Genomic DNA, 23,929 nt, shown 5'->3' on the forward strand with positions numbered 1-23,929 from the left:
CATGAACATCAGTTGGCAACAGTTGGTGATGAGTATGAGTATATCCTTCTGCTCTAAGTCAGTAAATGCTCAGCATTCTAATCTACACCTCCCCTCTCCAGAGCTGGTTTGTCCAAGTCATTTTCCTATTTAGGCAATTTTGATAGCTAATAAATTCTTCTGGAAGAAGGAAACTTGTAAATCCATGTTGGGAACAGCATTGAGAGGAGAGCCTCCGTGTGTGTGTGTGTGTGTGTGTGTGTGTGTGTGTGTGTGTGTGGTGTGTGTGTGTGTGTTGGTACTAGGGGCTCCAACGCAGGGCCTGGGTACTCTCCCTTACCTTTTTTTTTTCTCTAAAATGGCTCTATACCATTTGCGCAACACCTCCATTTCCAGCCCTTTGTTGGCCTGGGATGGCTTTGTACTGACTTTTTTTTAGATTTTTAGTCTTCTAAGTAGCTATTTTCATAGGTGTGAGCCACCAGCACAATTTGGGGATTTGTTTATGCAAAATGAAAAACTTTTTTTAAATGTCAAAGTTTGAACTCAGGTCTTTGTACTTGTTCAGAAAGTGATCTAACATGAGCCACTCCTCTAGTCCTTTTTGCTCCGGTTATTTTCGATAGAGGCTATTTTTTTCCCCCAATGCTAGCTTTACTAGAATCCTCCTGTTTATGCTTCTTGCCATCGCTGGGATAACAAGCAAGTCCCATCACATCAGCTTTTCCTTTGAGATGGAATCTGTGTACTTTTTTTTTTCTAGGTTGGTCTGGACCTTTCTGAGCTCAGCCTCTTACATAATATAGCTGGGATGACAGGTTTGAGCTACCATGCCCAGCTAAAATACCTTAAAATTTATTTTATCAATATATAAAGTGACTGTGTCTCTAACAAAAAAAGTCCCAAAACATTTCATTGTGAAATAATGGAGATTCAAATGAGAAACTACAGTTTTATAATCCAGATATTTTGGCTAGGTGCCAGTGGCTCACATGCCAGGCACAAGTGGCTCAAGTCTGTAATCCTGTCTACTCAAGAGTCTAAGACTCAACAACTGCAGTTCAAAGCCAGCCCAGGAAGAAAAGTTCATGAGACTCTTATCTCTAATAAACTACAACAAAAGCTTGGAAGTGGAGCTGTGGCTCAAGGGGTAGAGCACTAACTTTGAGCAAAAACAATTTTAAGGATAATGACCAGGCCCTGAGTTCAAGCCTCCAGGATTGGCCAGGATGTGCACACATGCACACACACACACACACACACACACACACACACACACACACACACACACACACAGAGACTTCCTGATAAAATCAAGCTATAAAGAAATGAGTAGTTAATTTCTAGTGAAAAAGATTTTCAAATTTTTTTATTAAGTCATTTATATTTTCACACTAACACACACATACACATATGTACACAATTCTCTCAGTGAGTAAATAAAAGCAGTTGTTTAGCATATGTGGTTGTATTCATACTACTCAAATTTTACTCAAACAATTATTACAAGTCAAACTGTTTATTAAAAATTGTTGGGTGTATGTACATCAACATTTTCAAGACTGCTTTATAAAATAAGAGTGCATTTTCAATCCATGTGTTCCGTGACTTTCAAAGGTAGTTCAAAGGAAGAAAAAAAGATAGCATTTTCTTGTACCACAACATTAATTAATACTGACTTACTTTACTCTGAGACTTTATGAAAGCTCTTTTGTGATCCTATATGGTATAAATATTAAACATTAATCCTCTCTATGATTAAAACATAGAGAATAATATTAGATTTTTTCCCAGAATCACTTGTTACCATAAAATACTGCATTCATTCTGAAGATATTCCCAATATCTCACATTATTTATTTCTTAAAATACTTATAATATTTGAAATTCAAGAGGAAACCCACAAGATCTGTTCTTTTTCTGTACATTCACTGAATGCAGATTTAAGAGCACACTCATTCTGAGTGTGCCCTTTATTTGTATTTTTAATGGCTAATAACATAACACATTGTATTTTAACTGCTACCAAAATTAAGATGAATAATCTAGACAATAAGCAGCCTGTACTTCTAGAAACAGTTGTCAAATGCAAGAAATCAAAAGCCCTGAGTCAGAAGTGTTTTTTTTGCAAGAGAAATGAATAAGGAGTACTTTAAAGTCATTTCATAACTTATGAAATGGTTAAGAGTGGCCAGTATTCCTTTGCTTGGTTTTCTTTGTGACTGAAGAGAGGTACATCTTCTGTCTAGTTGATCCAACTCAGATAATTGCTTAATATTCAATTTCATTTAAATCTCCAGAATATCCTGATGACTGTTGAGATGTACCTTCAATTTCTGTTAGAAAAGACAAATAGACAATAATAGCTTTGTTTAATTTTATTGTTGAAAAGACTTAATTTTCATTATCATTTGCGCCTTTTATTTTATTGTAATTAACAGAAGGGTTGCATTATATTTTCCAGATAGAAGGTGAATTACTTCACAAACATTGATACCCCTTCTCATGTTTTTCTCCCCATTTCTCTCCCCCACCCTTTCCCCTCATCTTGTTTTCCTCCCTCCCTATCCAATTTCAAATAAACAAATATGCAATATACCAGATAACAAGGTATGATACTGTAACAATATGAGATAACCAATGGACAACAAAAGAGATGATAAATAGTATAGTACATTAAGAACAACAATCACACATTATATGGCTCTTGTTTTCATATCCTGGAGATCCTTTCATTTAGCCTTATCCTTTATGGCCTTATGCATCTAGGTTTTGCCCTATTGTAGACCTCTGCTAGGAGAGTCCAATATTTATACTAATAATGACAAATGAGGAAACCATTGAGCCCATGTTCCTTTGAGTCTGGCTTGCTTCACTTAATATTGTTTTTTTTTCCAAGTCTTTCCATTTCCTTACAAATGGGCCATGTCGTTCTTTCTCATGGCAGCCTAGAATTCCATTGTGTATAAATACCACATCTTGTTGATCCAATCATCTACTGAGGGGCATCTGGGTTGGTTCCATATCTTTGCTATGACACTTGCATCTATTTTATATATTATTAAATACTTCTTTTTTTTCAGTTGAGAATATACTATGTAGCTTAAACAGTCTTTGAACTCATGATTTTCCTGCCTTTGCCTCCTAAACACTGGGATTACAGGTATGCATCACATTCGTAGGTCTGCTAAATATAATGTATATATATAATTGGGAAAATATTACCTGCACAAGGTCCTGCCTGAAATTTAATATCATCAATGGCTATATCACTTCGTATTGAAACTCCTCGAATGGCTTCAAAAATTATCTGAAAAATAATAATGCTAAAATTAAAAAATACAGTCACCCTAATAAAGCAATTCAGGCTTTGCCAGTCTAAAGCTTAGATAGTTCTTTAAGACCCCCTTTAAGGAAAAGGATACAAAATTAGAAATGTAAATGCATTAAAGATAATAGTTATTGGAAATTTAAGGAAATTCACAATAAATTACTAGAGCACTGGAAATTTAGATCTGTTTTTTAAAAATATCTCTTTAAGTAATTTTTCTTAAATCTCTTTAAGAATTTCTAATGGTGACCTGGTTTCCGCTTTCCACTTAAAGTCTATTTTTCTAGCTTCTCCCAGTGCCTACAGGGCAGTCTGAGAGACCACAGGCTCCAATTTCTTTAAGCTCCCTGTAGATCTACCATTAATACTAGATGGAAAAAGTTAATATGCCCAATAATACTTATGTATGAACAGAGAAGCATAATAAATTACCAACAGATAATGGCTCATTTATCGTGTTAAATATCCTAACATCAAAAGCACAGCCCCAAAAGATGAGGAAATCAGTTTCATGCTTTAGAGGATGAGAAAACAACAACTGAGCAAATATTCTTACTTTAGGAAAAACAGATTCCCAGCTCCAGGGCTACTCCAATAGTAATAAATAAAATGCTGACTCCTCCAGAAGACTTGTGAGTAATAAAGATTGTCCAGAATATGTATTTGTCCTATTCATTTCTTGAGCAAATGGCTTCCTACTGAACCAGCTTATGCTTTTATTAAACCAATTTCATTAAGGTTCTCAAAATTAAAAACATATATGGACTAATATGATAAGTTTAGGAAGTTATCTGGAAATCAATGATTTGAAGAAACTTTAATGACATGGCAAAATAAAAGTTAACACAAATTCTAGAGATATAACCTAAAATGGCTATGTTTAGGTGTTAACTTGCCTAGGTGACTAGTTAAAAATTATTCCTGAGTGTCTGTGGAGCTCTTCCTGAGAGAGATTTGCATTTGAATCAGTATATTATAGACAAAATATGTGTGGGGACATCTAATTTGTTGGAGCCCAGTTAGAACAAAGAGGTAAAAGCAAAGTATACATCATCTCTTCTTGGACATCACAATTCCAAGTTCTGGGAGTTTCAGACTTACCCCAGTGGTGTAAGCTACAAGTGTCCAGCTAATTATTTTTTTAAATGGTTACAAAGCCTTTGGTTGACATTTAGGACATAAATAATTATAAATTGTTTGGTTCTAATTACTTAATAAATGGAACTGTTAGGTATGGCTTTGGTGCTAGGAAAATATTATCAACAATTAAGCTATCCATGACTCAAAACTTTGGAGACCTTGGTCTGAGCTCACTACCCAGCATATAGAAACTCCAAGTAAACATAAGAAAGAATAAATAGCAATATGAGTGCTATAAATATTTCAATGAGCCAAATATCTGACTCTTTCAGAAATCTAGGAAACCACAGAGGTAAACACCTGAAAGCGGAAGAGAAAGAGTAATCATGAAACCCAAAGGGAATAGAAGGCTTTTGTGGTTTTGATCAATTAGTTTATTGTGGCAGTTGCTTAGGCCAAAATCTTTAGAGTCACATTGGCTCTTCCTATTTCAAACTCCACTGTCTATACCTAAGAAGTCTTGTGAGCTGTTGCTAACATCTCCCCTCTACTATCTTTTTCAAGTTACTATTCCCCTTAGCAGGACTGGTAGGCAGGTGGAATCAGAGGCCATCAGAGGCCACTGGTGCTCTGTGGGCTAGAGTGGTTGCTCTGTCCCATATCCTGAAATGATGCAAATAATAATCTAGGATAGAGAGTTCCTAGTAGCACATGACAGGACACCAGGGGTGACCCAGAACTTGAGCTCAAGAACTCATTTTCTTCCACAGAGGCATAACAAAACCTAACTTACCAGGATCATCAACACTCTTAAATAGAGGCTTAAAATGAAAGTCCTAAAGCTAGGCACCAGTGGCTCAAAGCCTGTAATCCTAGCTACTCAGGAAGCTGAGATCAGGTCACAGTTCAGAGCCAGCCTGAGCAGGTGAGTCCAAATAGCCACCAAAAAGCTGGAACAGAGTTGTAGCTCTAGTGGGAGAGTATCAATCTTAAGTGAAAGAGCAAAGGAAAGCACCCAGGCCCTGACTTCTTGAGCTAATACTACAGCAACAAACAAACAAAACAAAACAAAGAAAAAAGAAAGAAAAAAAAAGCCCTCATATCCTAACATGAATATGGGAAATGATGGGTAAGAGATCCAGCTGCAATAACTAACCAGGCAATACTATATTTAGAAGAAAGGGAGACTTGAATTTGAAGATTTGCAGGACACAAAGAAATACACTTAACATTCCTAACGTACCAAGGCAAAAATAGATACACTTTCATCACTAAATTGCTCAGGAATCCCTTTATGCCCACATATCCAAAGTTTTTTCTCCCAGTTTAACTTCCCATTCACTGGGTAGATTAGTCTACCTAGAGGCTAATTAGGTTTACTCTTAAACTAATCCCCCCTTTATCTCTGACCCTAGGAAGGGCCCCCATAATATTCTCTTTGATAACAAGAGAAGGAAGAACCAGAGGAATGCCACTCCCTCCCCTTCTGCCTGATTCTTACTTCTTTTTGCTTACCTGGTGTTGCCTTGTACAGATGTATTCAACCTGTGCTTGGAGCCAGGAAATGCTCTGCTCCCCTTGTCTTCTCCATAGGAGAGATGTGTCACTGTCTTCTCCCATTTTCAAATACACATTCAGCAGCCCAGTCCCTGCTCCATACATGTGGTAGAAGAAAGTCAAGCAGTGTTGTCCAGGGACCCCTCGCAGAGGCTTGGATGAGAGTTGAGCCTTTTGTCCATGCACCATGTGAGAGGCTTCAATGTACATGTAGTAACCTTGGGAGGAAGGCAGAGCAGGGACATTTAAAAAGGTCACAAGTCACATGTAGGTGACTTCGCTGCGATGCTGAGAAAGGGATTTGTAATTCTGCTGAATACATATGATCCAAGGAAATGAGAAATGCTACAAGAATTGAAACCAGAAAAAGAAATTTTAATTTAATGGCATCATTCAGTTTAATAGGCAGGAGGAAATTAACATGCCAGTATTATGTCTTGATGTGGTGATGCCCACATCAGAACGTATCTCACTAATTAAATGTTTGTGTCCCCTAAATTCATGTGTTGAAATGCCAATGCCCAAAGTGAACATCTTAGGAGAAGGGGTGGAGAGGTGATATGGTCATGAGGTAGGATTGGTGTCCTTATATGATACCAGAGGCTCACCCATCTCCTCTGCCCTAATAGGTAGCCTGAGACAATGATCACCTATGATGAAGAGAGTCTTCCTCGCACCAAATCTATTGGTACTTAAATCTTGGACTTCCTAGCTCCTGTGGGAAATATGTTTCTATTATTTATACTCTGCCCAGCCTATGATATTTTGTTACAGTAGCATAAACAATCTAGGACACAGCCTCACTCTAAAATCTTTTCCAGCCCTTGCTGTTGCTCACTCCAAATGGTAATGACCCACCCCACTCCCCCTTTCCTTGCTCCCTCCCCACATCCAAGCTATTAGGAATTCCTGGTGGTTCTACTTTGAAAACACAACATGAATCCAGTCAGTGCCTCCTTGCCTCTACTCCACTGCCCTTGTCCCAGCTACTGTAATTCCTCACTTGGACTAGCACAACAGCTTCTTGGTATTCTGTTTGTTCTGCCTTTTGAACTGTGGTTATTGGCTTGGGATTACATTATAGGGAAACTTGTACCATCCTACCTGGATTTAATAGTGCAGTGAACTGAAACAATTGCTTAATACATGTTTACTTAAAACATATCTTCTCCAAAAAATAATTTTTAAGGTACTAAAAAATATTTGATGAAAAGAGCTGATTTGTCACCTAGCTTTGGAGCTCTTGAAAGGCTCATGTGAACCTTAGATAACAGGTCTGGGCTATAGTTGAAGCTCTAAGAGTAGGGGCAGGGGTGGGGGCCATCTCCTCTATAAGATGCTATTGCTCAGGAACCAGAAAGTAGAGAATATTAGGGCCTGAAACATGTCTTTTCAGAATGAGGAGGAAGCAATGGAATCTGTCATAAGTGGCAGGTAAGGTGAGAAGTATCTTTTATTTAGTGATGATGGTGATGTGCTTCTAATGATAACAATGAGTCCTGGGTCATTCTAAGGTCCCAGAATCCAAAAGAACTCTCAGTCACTCCAGGAGCATTGGATGGAACTCTTCCCTTCGTGGATACAATGCACCAATTCATTTAGCCTTGAAAGGAAAAAGCATCACTCTGTGCCAGGCTCCTCCAGGCAGGGGAAGTTCTAACTAAGTCAGGATGGCCACACAGCTTCACCTCTCTGGACCACACACAACTTCCATAGATCCCTGCGGTCTACTATGCTTTCAGTTCATGCATCTCATGTCAAGGAGAAGCTATTAGCTAAGATTTCCAGTTCCAGAGATCTTTGTGTTTGTTTGTTTATTTATTTGCCAGTCCTGGGTCTTAAACTCAGGGCATTAGCACTGTCCTTGAGCTGTGCCACTTGAGCCACAGCACAGCACCATTTCAAGCTTCTTTGCTATGTATGTGGTACTGAAGAATTGAACCCAGGTCTTCATGCATGCTAGGCAAGCACTCTACCAACAAGCCAAATTCCTGGCCCTGATCTTTGTGTTTGATATAACATATGAAAGGAAATCTATGCTGCTTGGCCTATAATTGTCCTGCTTTTTGGAAAAGATGGGTCACATCCAGTAGAATGGGAATGCTTTTCTGGGAACATGGATACTATTCTATTTTTCCCTTCCTTTTCTTCTTTTCTTCCTTCTTTCCTCCCTCTGTTTTCTCTTTTTTTCCTGACTTCCTCTCCCGACCCTTCCTTCCTTCTTTCCTCTCCCGCTACCCCTTCCCTCCCCACTGAGGATTTAATTCCAGGTCTGGTACTTGTTAGGCAAGCATGTATTGCTAGGCAAGCATTATTTTCAAGGTAGGATCTCAATTTATGTTCAATCTGTGATCCTTCTACTTGTGCTTTCTCATTTCAGTAGGGGCAATAGATGGGTAATACCATGCCTTGCTACTGGTTGAGATGGGATCTTCTTGAACTGTTATGCCCAGGCCTGCCTTGAACTATGATCTCCTGATTGCCACCTCCCAAGTAGCTAAGATTTACAAGCTTGAGCCACCACTCCCAACTACCAATCTACTTTTCTTCAGTATTCATGGCTTTCACAATTATCTTTGGGGTACAGTTTTCATTTTAAGGATACATATATAAGGTGACACTAATATGGCTCAATCTTGACTAAAATCTATTCTCAAAAAGGATTTTTCGGGCCAGAAGTTTGGCCTAGTGGTAAAGTACTTGCCTAGCATGCACGAAGATCCAGGTTCGATTCCTCAGTACCACATCCATAGAAAAAGCTGGAAGTGGTGCTGAGGCTCAAGTGGTAGAGTTCTAGCCTTGAGAAAGCCAAGGACAGTGTTCAGGCCCTGAGCACAAGCCCAGGACTAGCAAAAAATAAAAAGGATTTTTAACCAATTGGTTAAGACAGCAGTATTTTCCTTTCTGATTCATGAAACAATGATTATGATTTCTCTTTATTAGTCTTCTGGACTTGCATATGGTACTTTATTTGTCTAGTAAAGACCAGAGCTTCATGGAGGGCTAGTCTGTCTTACATATGTTTGAAAAGCAGGAAAAACCCCACGTTAACAAACTTTGCCATATTAAGCTCTGTCTCAGCAAACAAAAGTTCTGGGTGGAGGCCCTGAAGCTGCAGCTTTGACTCTGCAGACCAGCTCTGGTGTTCTTTCACAAGGAGGATTCTCATCTGTGGAAGGGATTATTAACTGGAAAAAACAAATTACTTTCTCTCTGAGGGTCATTGTTTAACATTCAAGATGGGGTTCTAGTGGATATACTGGGAGATCTGAGGCCCATCTGTTCTTTGCACAGCAACTGTGATGTGCAGACTCCTAGACATACGCCATGTCCATAATCCGGGGCTGTGAAGCAGCTATTCCTCCAGCTCATGGCTCCCTCACAGAGCTTCAGTGGGCCCCAGTGGTCTGTGTAAGAGGCCACAAGGTGGGAATAGCTAGCTGCTATCACTGGGCTGGAAGAGAAATCTCAGTTAGCTGGGGGAAAAAGTACATTGCCCAGCTGCAAAAGATGTCTCTCTAGAATCACTCATTACTGCTATGAAAAACTCTTCCTATTTATTTATTGACAGTACTGAGGCTTGAATGAACTCTGGGCTTCATGTTGGTTTAGCAGATGCTCTACTGCTGAGGCCATGTCTCCAGCCATTTAAAAACTTTTAAATGATTTTTAAAGCTTGTCATAAATGCAGTTGAATGGATACAGAGTTTAAGAAGATGAACAATTTCTGGAGCTAGATGGTGATGATGGCCAGACAATAATGTGCATGCATGTAACATCACTGTGCTATCTGTATGCTTAAAAATGATTAAAGTGAAAAAAATGATTAAAGTGGTAAATTTACCTGGGTGCTCATGGTTCACATCTTTAATCCTAGCTCCTCAGAAGGCTGAGATCTGAGGATAGTAGGTTGAAGCTATCTGGGCATGAAAGTGTAGGAGACTCTTTTCTCCAATCAAACACACATACAAGCACACACACAAACACACGCACACACATGTACACACGCACAAAGCCAAAAATGGAACTACCTTAGGTGGTAAGGTTTCAGCCTTGAGCAAAACAAAATAAAACAAAAAACTAAGGGACAGCACCAAGATCCTGAGTTCAAGTCCCAGTACCAATGCACATACACACAAAGATTAATTTTATATAACATACATTTTACCACATTTATTTTAAAAGTTTGTCATAGAAACCTTCTTGGTGGGTCTGGAAATGTGGTCTAGTGATAGAGTGCTTGCACATAGCCCTAGGTTTGATTCCCTGGTACCACATACACAGGAAAAGCCAGAAGTCATGCTGTGGCTCAAGTGGTAGATTACTAGCCTTGAGAAAGCTCAAGGACAGTGCCCAGGCCCCGAATTCAAGCCCCAGGACTGGCAAAAAAAAAAAAAAAAGAGATAAAAAGTACCTTCTCAGTGTAACTGAGAAGGATTTGAAAATCTCAAAACCTATTAGGACAAGACTGACCAACAGTGGAGATCTTAATAAACTCCAACAAATTCCTTAGAGAACTCTAGGCTAGTGAAGTAACATAGTTACATGCTTGGTGTAATGTACCCAAACTCTTGAAAGATAAGGACTTGAAACAGATTACAGACAAGCAAGCTATATGGTACATTGAACACATTGTTTTGGTTTGATTTTGTCTAACAGCATAGTTCATAACAAATTCATTCTTTGATACTTTAATGTATTATTGATGTTTCACACAAAAAGGGAAAGGCAGAATTCTCTTGTCCTCTTTTATAGTATATTGCAAGATAATTTAATTCCTGGAAACAGGAAGATTTCTTTTTATTTATTTTTTTAATTGAAAGTTTTCCTGTTCTTTAAAAAACAAAACAAACATACATACAAACAAAAATAAAAACAGTTCCTGGGCACTGCCCTTGGGCTTTCAGAAGGCTAGGCTCTACCACTTGAGCCACAGCACCATTTCTGGCTTTTTCTGTATATGTGGTACCAAGGAATTGAATCCAGGGCTTTGGGCTTGCTAGGAAAGCACTTCACCACTAGGTCACACTCCTGGTCCCCCTTTTTGTTTTTTTCAGTCATGGGCCTTGAACTCAGCCTGGGCAGCGTCCTAGAGCTCTTTATCTCAAGGCTAGCACTCTTACCACTGAGCCATAGCACTAGTTTCAGTTTCATTGTGGTTAACTGGAGATAAGAACCTTGTGGACTTTCCTGCCTGGTCTGGTTTTGAACTGTGCTCTTCAGATCTCAGCTTCTTAAGTAGCTAGGATTATAAGCATGAGCCACCAGTGCCCAGTGGAAGATTTCTTGAATCTGTAAATAGTGCTGTTCTAAGAAGCAATGGTGCCTCTTTCTTTGTAATTGCTAAGAAAATGTTTCAGAGCTGCTTTTCTGGGAGATACTAGAATCAAAGGAGGAGGATTGGATGATAGACTATGCATGAGGAGCTAAGAATGGAGACATTTGAGAACATTCCCCCTCCCCCCACACACACTGGATAGTTATCTTTTTGATTTATTTACTCCATTGCTATTTGGCTACAAACGTCCCTCCAGATCAATTAAAACAAATGTTTACAAAGAATTCTGCCAACCTGGCCTCATATAAATGTCAATAAAAGTGCAATGTCCAATAAAATGTTGGAATATTTGTTAAGGTTTGTCTTTATTGTCTTTGTAAATAAGTAGCTTTTGTGTCAGGGAACTTTACAGTTCTGCAGGGGATGGCTAAGCAAGGAGTTGATGGCAGGAAATGGATATACAAATCCTGCAGGACAAATTCTGAAAACTCCTGATGCAACTCGTTCTACATCAGTCACAAATGCTCTATTCTATTAATAGGAGTCAATAGTGGGTCCATAATATTTGTGAAAGGGGAAGAGGTAACATTTTTGTTATTCTAGTAGAATGACTTGTTCTGTGTTTTCCAAGTTTCAGTTACATAAATACTGCATTGGTATTTTTGTCTACTCCATATAATACCTATATTTAACATTTCTCTTCTAAGAGTTTGTATTTTATTGCTAAACTATATTTACCCAAGGAGGAACTTCAGATCAATATGAAAGCAAAAAACTGGCCATGAATGGTTGTGGTGGACTGCCTATATCTTATCTCTTCTCTTCCCTTCCCTTCCCTTCCCTTCCCTTCCCTTCTCTTCCCTTCTCTTTTGCTAGTGCTGGGGTTTCATCTCAGAGTCTGGGCACTGCCCTTGAGCTTCTATTGCTCAAGGCTAGCACTCTACCACTTGAACCACAACACCTCTTCCTGCTTTTTCTGTGTATGTGATAGTGAGGAACCAAATCCAGGGCTTTATGCATGCTAGGCAAGCACTATATCACTAAGCCACATTCCCAGTCCCATACATGTTTTTCTTATTTATGCATATTTCTAAGTTAAAATAGTCATGCTTTTATTAGTCATGCTTTTATACTTGAACTACCTTGTGATGAATATAACACCATTTGGAAAACATTGATTCAATGTTTCTATTGAACCTCTTGGTTTCTACTAAGTAATATTTACCAGTATTCATAGGGTCTGATTTTCTATTTTATAGAAATGCAAATGACATAATGAGTCCAGAGAAGTATGAAAAAGATAAACATCAAATTTTATAAAAGATTCACTGATTATAAAAATAAAAACACCATTCATTTCAGTGCAGTTTATGTCAAATTTTTTCACAGAATTTAATTGTCACAACAATACTAAGAGACTAGCTGCACACTAATGGTTTTGCATATGAAGAAATTGAGGTTCAGAGAAGTTATGTAATGATGTTCTGGTTTCTATGATGATAGATCATGAGATCACTCTTTATTGGTTGATCTCTCCATTAGACTATATTATGTGACACACTCAGATTTGAAAAAGTTTATCTGCATTGCCCCATGTCATAAACTGTACCTCCTCTGGAACTACTACATATGATAATATATTTGTTTTGATACACAAAATAATATGGCATATTTATGGTGCTGCCTTTCTTAGCATCTACATTGGATCTATAGTGACTGACCATATAAACGCAGGTCTATTAAAAAAAAACAATTTTGCATGCCTCTTTCCTTTTTTTTCCCCTCCCTACATATGTGTTCTTCTAAGGGTAGATGGATAGACTTTAAGGATACAAAGGGAAAGGTAAGGTGCAAGTCTACAAGGATAGCCTCTTAAACTCCTAGGATGCATGACATCACCCCCAATGCCAAAGGAATGCCCTGTATTCATCAAGGTGAGATACTGAGCAGACTCAGAGTTTGAATTTAGCATTTTCCTAACATACAGAACAGAAAGGCTGTTTTTATATTCTGTCATTATTTTGTTACCTGCATTTGAAAAGAAGACATAGAAAAATTATGTCTAAATATAAAATAGCAATACCAACACTTACGAGATTTCCTTTTTTTATATAACTCCATTGTTGCTTAGACTGTATACTTAATTATAAGCAATTGTATTGTTACCATCTTAGGACCAAAAAGATAATAATAAAACTCTCTTGAATGGATTTAAGCAATATTTAAATTATATTTATTGCTTTAGTTAACCTATAATATCCCCTGTATCACCAGCATCCTAAAAATCTACAAATTTCTGTCCATTTGCTAAATAAATTAAAATTTTCCTTATTTCAAAATACCTTTCCAGGGCCGGAAGTTTGGCCTACTGGTAGAGTGCTTGCCTAGCATGCATGAAGACCAGGTTCAATTCCTTGGTACCACATACGTAGAAAAATGCTGGAAGTGGTGTTGTGGCTCAAGTGATAGAGCTCAAGACTTAAGAAAAAGTCCTAGGACAGTGCTCATGCCTGAGTTCAAGCCCCACAACTGGCAAAAAATACCTTTCTTATTGAAACAGAAATTTCAATGACATTCATGGAAGTAGCATATTACATTTGGCTCACTGGTTGAGCATTTGCTTAACAGGCAATGGATACTTGACTGGATTTTGAAAAGCAAAAAGGAGACCAAAACAAAACAAAGAAATTAATAAAGAATCCCTGTAGGTGAGTTCAACCAGAATCTGTACTCCTGGAGTTACTTAAGTAATTTTCTGTGCACTGACTTTCACACAGTTCCTTGGCTCTATTAATTATATAACTTAAAAATATCTTTAAGTAGAAATACAAAGGTACTTCACTCAACATGTCTGTTAAGTACAATGCATCTGATCAATATCACCCCACCCCATCCTTTTCCCCCACTTCTCCTGGTTTTAATTTCCTACTTGCCTGTGCTATATTCAAAGTTGAGGGGGAGAATTGCTCTTCCTCCCACTGCAAAATCACATTGCATTGGTCCTAGTATCTGTCATAATAGACTTGAATAAAGTCTACTTTGCTATGATGTAAAAAGAATTATTGAATTTTTTTTCTGCGATACAATTGTCTCCAATCTTTACTGCTCAAGATGGAGTTACAAAAGGAAAAAGGACTTCATTTGTCAGGCAGTCTAAAGCCAAAGGCTGTATAATTGTTTTTGCTTCCTCTTTCACTTTTCTTTCTTTCTTTCTTTCTTTCTTTCTTTCTTTCTTTCTTTCTTTCTTTCTTTCTTTCTTTCTTTCTTTCTTTCTTTTGTGCCAGTCCTGGGGCAGAAAAGAAAGTCAGTCTTCTCTTGAGGCATTTGCCAAATTCTCAACTCCAAGAGAACAAGCGGCAAGAAGTTAACTGCAAAATGAAGTGGAACTTTCAGTAATCTCTCCAGCTCAAGAGATGAAAATGGTTTAGTTTAGGACAGTTGATAAAGATCAGTCCCTAATAAAATTTCAGAGTATATTCTTGGAGAGTCAGCAATAGACATGGAAACAAGAAGTGAAACCCTGTGTCAAGTTGGTGAGTTTTCTGGTAGTCTACTTGAGAATTAGTTGAAAACATCATTGACCTTTTCAATCACATTGTCCGATATTCAATCAAATTTATCAGACATATTAAGAAATAGATGGAAAGGAAACAGGTGATCTATGTGTACAGCTGTCACATAGGACTATAAAACTACTGATTAATAACTTAATAGTATGAGTATTTAATAATATAGTTGAGGGATGTGAATATAAGTACAGTAGTAAGCCATTTTCTTAGTATGTGTGTGGGGACTGGGTTCAATCCCAGCACTGTATATATGTATACTATGTATATTATAATCTGTATGATACAGATTATGTATACACACATACATATATATGTGTTCAAGAAAATAGATAAGATGAAGAACTAAAAATCTGATAAATCTGTTAAAAAAAACAAGGGGAATGAAGGGAGTTTTCAGAATGATGGAGTTACAAACTTCATCTCTGAAAAGCAATGGAAACACTGGGCAAATAAAAAGGAAAAGGTCAAAATCAACTTTTTCAGAACTCTGGGAATTAACTAAAGCTTGCAGCAATCCAACAGTGCCTGTTTAAGAAAGCAGATTGAATCTTGCTAAGCAGAGTGACCTTTTCACTTGTGCTAGTCCTATCCTATCTCTCCTCTGTGACAGAATTGAAAACCACACGCTCTGTAACTAAGGCAGCTGCAAGAACCATTAGCCCAGAAGCTTCTGGAAGGAGCAAAATGGTGTGGGAACTTCCTGAAAAATTGGCATTATTTGACCTGTGTGGCAGCAAACCGAAGAGCTTTCTTCCCAGGGTTTGTCTTTGTTTAACCTAAGATGATATATTGATTCTGACACACACACACACACAATAACTTGACATATTTATAGCTTGGCTTTTCTGAGCTTTTCTTTTTTTATTTAATGGACATATATTGACTGGCCATCTAATGCAGTTGTCTATAAAGCAGTTTTCTTTCTCTCTTTCTTTCTCCCCCTCACCCCTTCCTCTCCCTCCCCCCCCCCCTCTCTCTCTCTCTCTCTCTCTCTCTCTCTCTCTCCTCACTGTATATGTTCTCCCAAGTGCATATCGATAGGCTTTAAGCATAGGAAGTGAAAAGTCAGAATTAACTCAGAGGCAATTCGATAGATGCCTTATTTTGGGTTCAAGCCAAGTGCCTTCTGCTTCCTGCCTTTGAAGTGGAGGCTTCACCAATCATTCTTAGCTTGAACCGCTAGATAATCAGTCCACACTTATGTGAATACAACCTGGAAATTGAGAAGGAGTAGCGAGTCAGTGGTGATGGGTATGTATCTCTTTGCAGGGAGAGAACCCGTTCATCAGCACTTCTCCCGTTCTCCTCCCAGTTTGTGGTCCTGAAACCTACAACATGGTTTCTGAGATGTTCCCACATGAGTAAGTAACCAGGTAGATACAGCTATGGCCACATTAGTGATGAATCCTTGTATTAGATCTCTTCCTAGTCTTTTTTGTTTAAAGCTCTTTGCCTCACACACCTGCTCCTTGGAATATCTCCAATACACTACATGCATCCAAGGCTACTTTCTCGGGAATACTGGTTGACAGTATTCTGCATGCCAACCAAGCATAATAACTTACAGTTCCGGAAAACTGCCCTGTTGTATTATGGCTTTGTGCCCTACACCTGCTGTTCCCTCATCCTAAAATGCTTCCTCCCTCCATTTCTGACCAACTCCAATTAATCTTTCAACACACTCCCAAGGAGAACTAGTAGGGTTTCACGATCTCTAGAGCTTAATTCTTGCCATGGTGCCAGTATAATTCTGGTCTTTTTGAGCCTTATTTGGTGCATAATGTATAGCAAGTGTTCAAGACATATGGAATGCGTCAAAATCTTAGAGGTCCAAAGACTCTAATATGATTGATCATTCCCAGTTCTAAGACATTTGATGCTTATATACCTGTAGCTTCCATATGGGAGTTGGTGTCTTTAACAAGTAAAAGTAATCTTAAAATTGTGCCTGTGAGGGTAAGGAGTTTGGCCCAGTGGTAGAGTGCTTGCCTCACAGGCACAAAGACCTGGATTTGATTCCTCCATACCACATACATAGAAAAAGCTGGAAATGGAGCTGTGACTCAAGTGGTAAAGCATTAGCCTTGAGAAAGCCCAAGGACAGTGTTCAGGCCCTGAGTTCAAGCCCCAGGACTGGCAAAAGAAAAAAATGTATTTTTGAATGGGTAGCCCTTGTCATCTTGTGATCTGGGAGCAAATACAGAAGTTTCACTTATCTCACACTATTAGACACTACACAAAGGAAGCCACTTCTCTCTCTGTTAAGGTTATATGATAGGTGCATAAGATGCATTCCTAGAGTTGAACTTATAATATCGATATACAGATACTGGAACTAGATTAAGAATATAGCTTCTTTCTGCTGGATGATTTTTAAAAAAAATAATATTCATGAATAACATTGGTTTGAACATAGCCCTTCTAAGAGAAGACAATTCCCTCCTTCAGTGAAAAATACGATCGTGGTGAGTTTATATTGAAAGTTGGTGATGATTTCACCTAAGATACCATGGTCATTCCGGGTCATATGTGAACTCTGAGTACCATGTAGTCTTGGAGATTGTGATGAGCAAGCATGGGAAGGCATGTCCATTATAGACAAGCACAACGAAACTTAGGCTCTACTTTACCAGTTGCTACTGTGTGATGTTGGCAGGGCACTCCCCTTCTCTGAACTTTTGTCACAGAGACCTTCTGCCTACTCTGTAGGTAGTGGTAAGAATGTAAAGAAAGATTCCTCAAACAGTGCCTGCTGGATGAAATATTCAATGAATATTCATTACCATCATTATCTCTCCCAGTAAGATGGCCATTAAAGTGATTTTAAGAATGAAAAACAATGCTGGCTCTGGTGGCTCATAGCTGTAATCCTAATTACTCAGGAGGCTGAGATCTGAGGATCATGGCTCAAAGACCGACTTGGCAGGAAAGGCCATGAAACTCTATCTCCAATTAATCATCAGAAAAATGGAAGTGGTGCTATGGCTCAAAATTGTAGAGCCTTGAGCAAAACAGAACTCAGGGACAGTACCCAGACTCTGAATTCAAGCCTCATGACTGACCACCCCCCCCCCCCCGGCCCTGCAAAAAAAGAGCAAAACCAAAACATCTCCTACCCAGTGCTCTATACTTGAGGATGGTTTGAAAAATTTGTTTTCTCATCTGTGTTGTTTCACCTAGGAATAAAAAATTTGTAGCCTGCAAAGTATTTTATTTAACTAGAAAACTGAAAGGAGTCTCAAGAAGCTTTTGGGAATTTGTATTAAAACCAGTGAAATGAAGAATGAGGAAGACAGAATACAGAAATAATTTACTTTTAAAAAATCAGCATTCTGCATTGTGCACAAAAGAGTTTCATCAAATGCATCAAATACTCCCTCAGAATAAATATTGAACACGTTAGGAAGGATTTGTACTCACTTTTTGCTGTGAAGTTTCACCCCAGTTAGCTGAAATATCCTTTTTTAAGTTTTTCAAAGAGACAAAGCAAGCTAAGTTTTATTCTCTTTAAACAAAGCCACACCATGCTAGCTAACATATAGTCTTGTAATCCCAAAATAATCTAAGTAAAGGATTAGAATTCTAAGTAATTTAATATCTACTGCCTATATTATTTCTAGGTTTTTGTGGATATGAGAAGGAAGTAGAACAAAATCTACAAGTCAAACAACCCAAGGCCATAAAATTAATTTATCATAAAGACACAAAAAGCAGGACAAAGGCTGGATTGTCAGTCACTTAAGAGTCTCCTTTCAACATTCAGTGCATTGCATTAATCTCTGGGAAGAATTGTATTATGAGTTGAAGTATGTCTCTCCAAATTATGTACACTGAAACCCTACCTTCAGATTGCATCTGATAGGGAATTTAAAGTGGGGATAGCAGGGTGAGCTCTAATTCAATATGAAAAGAGACGTCAAGGATACACTAGCATAGAGAAAAGCCCATGTGTGGGCACAGTTGCTTGTGAGGCAAAGAAGCCATAAGAAAACAACCTTATTAACATCCTGAATGTAGACAACTCTCTGAGGGCAGGTAAGTAGGTTAAGTAATCTCATTTTCTGGATGATGAAACACAAAGTTACAGGTTACAAATGACATTCTCAAAGGCTCGTACTCAGTGATACAGGATCTTTAGGATGTCCCAAAATCAAAGTCTCCAGGTCTGTTGCAACATCAGCTTGCAAGAGACTTCTTGCCCTCTTCAGAGACTCTTTCTTTCCTTCCACGACTCACCACTGCTGCTCTTCCTGTCTTCCTTATCCAAAGTCCTTCGTAAGCTTTTTACTCTAAATTCCACCTAGGGTCCTTGAACTATCTAGACAAGTATTCTTTTTACTTGAGCCATGTCCCCAGCCCTTTTGCTTTTGAGTTACTTTTAAGAAAAGGTCTCGTGTGTTTACCCATGGTCAACTTCAGCCTCCTACCTATATTCCCCTTACTGCTGGAAGCACGGGCATATACAGCCATGTTTGACTTGTTGGTTGAGAGGGAATCTTGCTAACTTCTGTGTAGTCTGACCTCAAACTTCCCCGTCCAAGAGCTGGTATTGGAGGCATGAACCACCATATCTAGTTCCACACTGTCTTTTTTCTCTGTTCCAAAGTCTAACAAATGACTTCTTTCTATTTAAGTCTGTTTGAGTCCTATTTTTTGTTACAAGCTATCAAAATAGTCCTACTACTTCCCCCATTTTTTCTGTGTATGTGGTACCAATGAATCAAACCCAGGGCTTCGTGCATACTAGCAAGCACTCTACCACTAGGCCACACTCCCAGCCCAGTCTCTGAGTTTCTCTCTCTCCCATTCTCTCTCTCCCCCTCCCTCCCTCCCTCCCTCCCTCCCTCCCTCCCTCCCTCTCTCTCTCTGTCTCTCTCTCTTTCTCTGTCTCTCTCTCTCTCTCTCAGCTAGAACTCTACCACTTGAGCCACAGCTTCACTTCTGACTTTTTTGGTGATTAATTGGAAATAAGCATCTCATGGATTTTCTTACCTGGACTAGCTTCAAGCTACAGTCCTCCGATTTCTGCCTCCTGAATAGCTAGGATTATAGGCATGAGCCACCAGTACCCAGCCTCTCTCATTTATCTAATTATATTTGATTATTATTGTGCACCCTGTTATATCCTCATAATATATATAAGCAATCATCAGTAAATAATACATATAAATATAAACAGAAAGAATGACTTTCAGTACACCTACTGAATTCTCCTTTGTATGTAGAATCATGACTAGGCATGCATATGGAGTTCATTCCAGACACAAGACATAGCTGCCTATTTCAAAATGCAGTAATGTCCTCTAGGATGCTGCTTTAGAAGACTTCCTTAGGAAACAACACCATACGGCTTAACTTACCTACCCCAGTAGTATGATCTCCCTTGGGTCCTGTATAGGAGGTGGGAGTTTCACCCCTTCTCCTGTGCCAGCTGCTCAGGTTCCTTTTCTCCTGTGTAAATGCACATTCATCTTGATCGAAAGTACACTCTCCAGGTGGAGGTGGAAGTCTCTCTGCAAGGAAACAGCAGGTGTTGCAATTGCTAAGACAGTTTCAATGAATATGCATCTCATGGTTGGTTCCCTGGCAGCCCATTCTGCCTGGCTGAGAGGCAGCTGGCCCTGTGTCATACATCTGGAGAGGCAGGCCTCCACTGGAGGCCCGCCTGCACCAAGCATCTGTCCCCAGTTACAGTCTGTATCCCACCAAAGGTCCAATCCAGGACACTGAGAACTATCACCAACCTTGCTGCCTTGAGCAAACAGAGCTCAGAGACTGTGCTAAAGACTAAGCCCTGAGTTCGAGCCCCAGGACTAGTATACATACACACACACACACACACACACACATACACACACACACACAATAATAATTCATTGCAAAACCCTTATTTGCTACTTTCAAGGATAAATATTCATCTTTCATTGCTATCTGTTTTTTTTTGTTTTTTTTTTTTTTTTTTTTTTTTTTTTTTTTTTTGCTAATCCTAGGGCTGGAACTCAGGGACTGCGCACTGTCCTTGGACACATTTTGCTCAAGGCTAGTGCTCTGCCACTTGAGCCACAGTGTTACTTCTGTTTTTTTCTGTGTATGTGGTACCGAGGAATCGAACCCAAGGCTTTGTCCATGCTAGGTAAGCATGCCACCCCTAGGCTATGTTCCTGGCCCTCAATGCTATCTTACTAACTTTAATAATTATTATTACTGCAGTAAGTACTGCCTCCCTACCTACTGAAGACTTCCTTTGGCTGAATTTCATTTTATCTTTCTATATCCAGATTCTTTTTTTTTTTTTTTTTTTTAAATCTCTGCCTGGGCGCTGTCCCTGAGCTCTTCAGCTCAAGGCTACCACCCACCCTTTAGCCAAGCCCCACTTCCCATTTTCTAGAGGTTAATTGGAGATAAGAGTCTCAGGTGCTTTTCTGCAGGGCTGGCTTTGAACCTCCATCCTCAGATCTCAGCCTTTAGAATAGCTAGGATTACAGGCATGAGCCACCCTGCCCGGCTACATCCAGATTCTTAGCAACCTTTTTCTCCCTTTGGTCCTGAAATCCTCCTGAATAACTAGCATTAAAATCATGAGCCACCAGTGACCAGCAATACTTGCTTTTAAAAAAATGTTTTGTTTTGTTTGCTTGCTTATTTTGTTGGGTTCTGTGTTAGAGAAGATGTATGTATTCATATGTGTGTTTGTACTTCCCTTACATACGAAGATAAAAGAATTAAGGGGTTTGGCCTAGTGGTAGAGTGCTTGGCTGCCACATATATAGAAAAAACCGGAAGTAGTACTGTAGCTCACATAGCACAGCACTAGCCTTGAGAAAGCCCAAGGACACAATGCTAAGGCCGAGTTGCAGTCCCAGGACTGGAAAAAAAAAAAAAAGAGTTAAGTCATATGTACAAAGACACACAATTCATTTGAGTCATTTCTTCTTTCCTTTTTTCTATCTTTCTACTCTTTCATTTTCTTTCTTTCTCTCTCTCTCCCTCCCCTCTGCCCCTCCCTCCCTCCTTTCCTTCCTTTCTCTTGTCTTTCTTTCTTTCTTTCTTTCTTTCTTTCTTTCCTTCCTTCCTTCCTTCCTTCCTTCCTTCCTTCCTTTCTTTCTTTCTTTCTTTCGTTCTTTCTTGTACTTGAACTCAGTCCCTGAGCTCTTTTTGCTCAAGGCTAGTGCTCCACCACTTGAGCCACAGCACCACTTCTCGTTTTCTGATGGCTAATTGGAGATATGAGTCTCACAGATTCTCTTGCCTGGGCTAGCTCTGAACCTCAATCCTCAGATCTCAGCTTTCTGAGTACCTAGGATTATAGGTGTGAGCCATTGGTACCTGGCTTGGAATGATCATTTCTAAATTCCAAAGCCCAGTATAGAGAGAGGCACATCTGTTAAGAAAAAACTAAAGGATGGCCTGGTGCACATTCATTAAATGTATAAGTTTCTTAGAAGAACTGGGTGTCCTGTAAAGGACCAAGAGATGGCAGAAATGATTGCCCTCTTACCTGGAGATCTGCAACTTCCCAACTGTATTGTAATATCATCCAGGGCTACAAACCCACAGTCCCAAAAACTTTTGCATAGGCTCATGAAAACCACCTGCAATTAATAAGAATAAAGTTATGAATTCTGTGAGCTAAACAATTGGAGTCTTACCACTTGGGACTGCCTTAGCACAATGGCCCAGCATAAGCAATATAAAATGTAAAACAACTTTTTCATATGCAAATCATGATAGTCGCCCGTAGAATGGTTGTCATTGATATATGACCCTGGAATTACACTATTTTGAGCAGAGTCAACTGCACAATGATATAGTGTGCATCTGAATGCAAAAAAAAAAACACTAATGGCATCTTTAAATAACTAAAAGTAAGAGAGAAGGAAGCAAGAAGATTACTGGGTAATAGAATAAAAAGAAAAGCCTATCAGGCTTTCAGTATTTTCCCTAGATAGTCCACCAAGTGCATACTGAGTTGATGATCTTCCAAGAATTTTTCAAACATTTCCAGTATGAACACTATTGATTTTTTCAAATGACTTTCTGGCAATGTGCTGTATTTACATTGTAAACTAAGCACCAGCCATTTGCCATCTGGAGACTTATGTTCCATTTCCAAGACAAAGATCTATGTCCCCAGTTGATCTCACTAATAAAAGCCCCAACTGCAGTTACTTTATTGGTCCAAACAAATTTTATTGTGGTATGTGAGGGAAAAACAAATCCATACTATAAATTATTAAGTTCATTGTGAGAGAGGAAGGGAGAAAGAGAGGGAGGGTGGGAAGGAGTGGGGGGGGGGAAGGGGGGGAGAATGCAAAAGAGCAATCTGGATTTCTTCATATTAGGCCAATTTTAAAAGAAACTTTCCATACATATATGATGTCCAAAAAACACTTCTTAAAATATTTATATTTATACTGTTTTTGTGATTTCCAAAGTGATTTCAAATGTGTAACTTAATATTTAATTAGTACATGAGCTTTTGTAGTCAGTGTTCAATTTTTTAATGACAAATCTCAATTTAAATGAAGACAAGGAATGACACAAGCAGAAGCAAAAGCTCTACTTGTGCATAATGGTAGCACTTCACTTCCAAGTTATAATATTCAAAATGTTATGCACTAATTTATTTGTGTCATCAGTAAGGTTCTGGTTCTGTGTTGATGGATCAGAACATTAACATGGAAGATTTGTTTTAAAAGAAAATTTAAAAAACATTATGTAATAGCTTACCAGCACCTAAAATATAAGACATTTAAGTCAAGATTCTAGGAGTGATTTCTAACCTTGTAATGTATGAAGGTTTACTTGTATTATATTCATATCACTTTAAGTTGTAAGCAGGATGACTTGGAAATGTGATAATATACACTCTGTGTATTTACAAAGAACAAAGCAAAACAGAGCTGGATTTTATTTTTGTTCATCTTTGCCATTTTTTCATTTTTAGAGAGTCTAAGGATTATCTACATATATAAAATACTTTCCTGACAGGGTTTATGCCTAGGACCTTATTTTCCATTTGGAAGGTAAATGTCTGTGCTATCAGCTTTGAATGCTATTTCATTTTATCAGCATTTTTTATAGTTACATGGGAAGGAATATTAATCTGCCTCAAAATTTATCAATTTAATTGGG

At 38.6% G+C, this 23,929-nt stretch overlaps 1 protein-coding gene across 1 annotated transcript in view; it reads right to left on the bottom strand.

Moving 5' to 3' along the window:
* Window positions 1-1,344: 1,344 nt before the first annotated feature.
* Mamdc2 (MAM domain containing 2) overlaps window positions 1,345-23,929 on the bottom strand; it is a 121,674-nt gene continuing 99,089 nt past the window's right edge. The window contains exons 10-14 of the mRNA XM_090329669.1: window positions 22,293-22,386; window positions 20,155-20,307; window positions 5,906-6,165; window positions 3,205-3,289; window positions 1,345-2,315 (exon numbers count right to left, since the gene is read on the bottom strand). Coding sequence (XP_090185795.1) covers window positions 2,251-2,315; window positions 3,205-3,289; window positions 5,906-6,165; window positions 20,155-20,307; window positions 22,293-22,386 — 657 coding nt within the window. The 3' untranslated portion in view covers window positions 1,345-2,250. The remainder of the gene's footprint in view (window positions 2,316-3,204; window positions 3,290-5,905; window positions 6,166-20,154; window positions 20,308-22,292; window positions 22,387-23,929) is intronic.

The sequence above is a fragment of the Megascapheus bottae genome, chromosome 3 (assembly GCF_031878675.1).
Source record: "Megascapheus bottae isolate mThoBot1 chromosome 3, mThoBot2.hap1, whole genome shotgun sequence".
In the NCBI taxonomy this organism is placed as follows: Eukaryota; Metazoa; Chordata; class Mammalia; order Rodentia; family Geomyidae; genus Megascapheus; species Megascapheus bottae.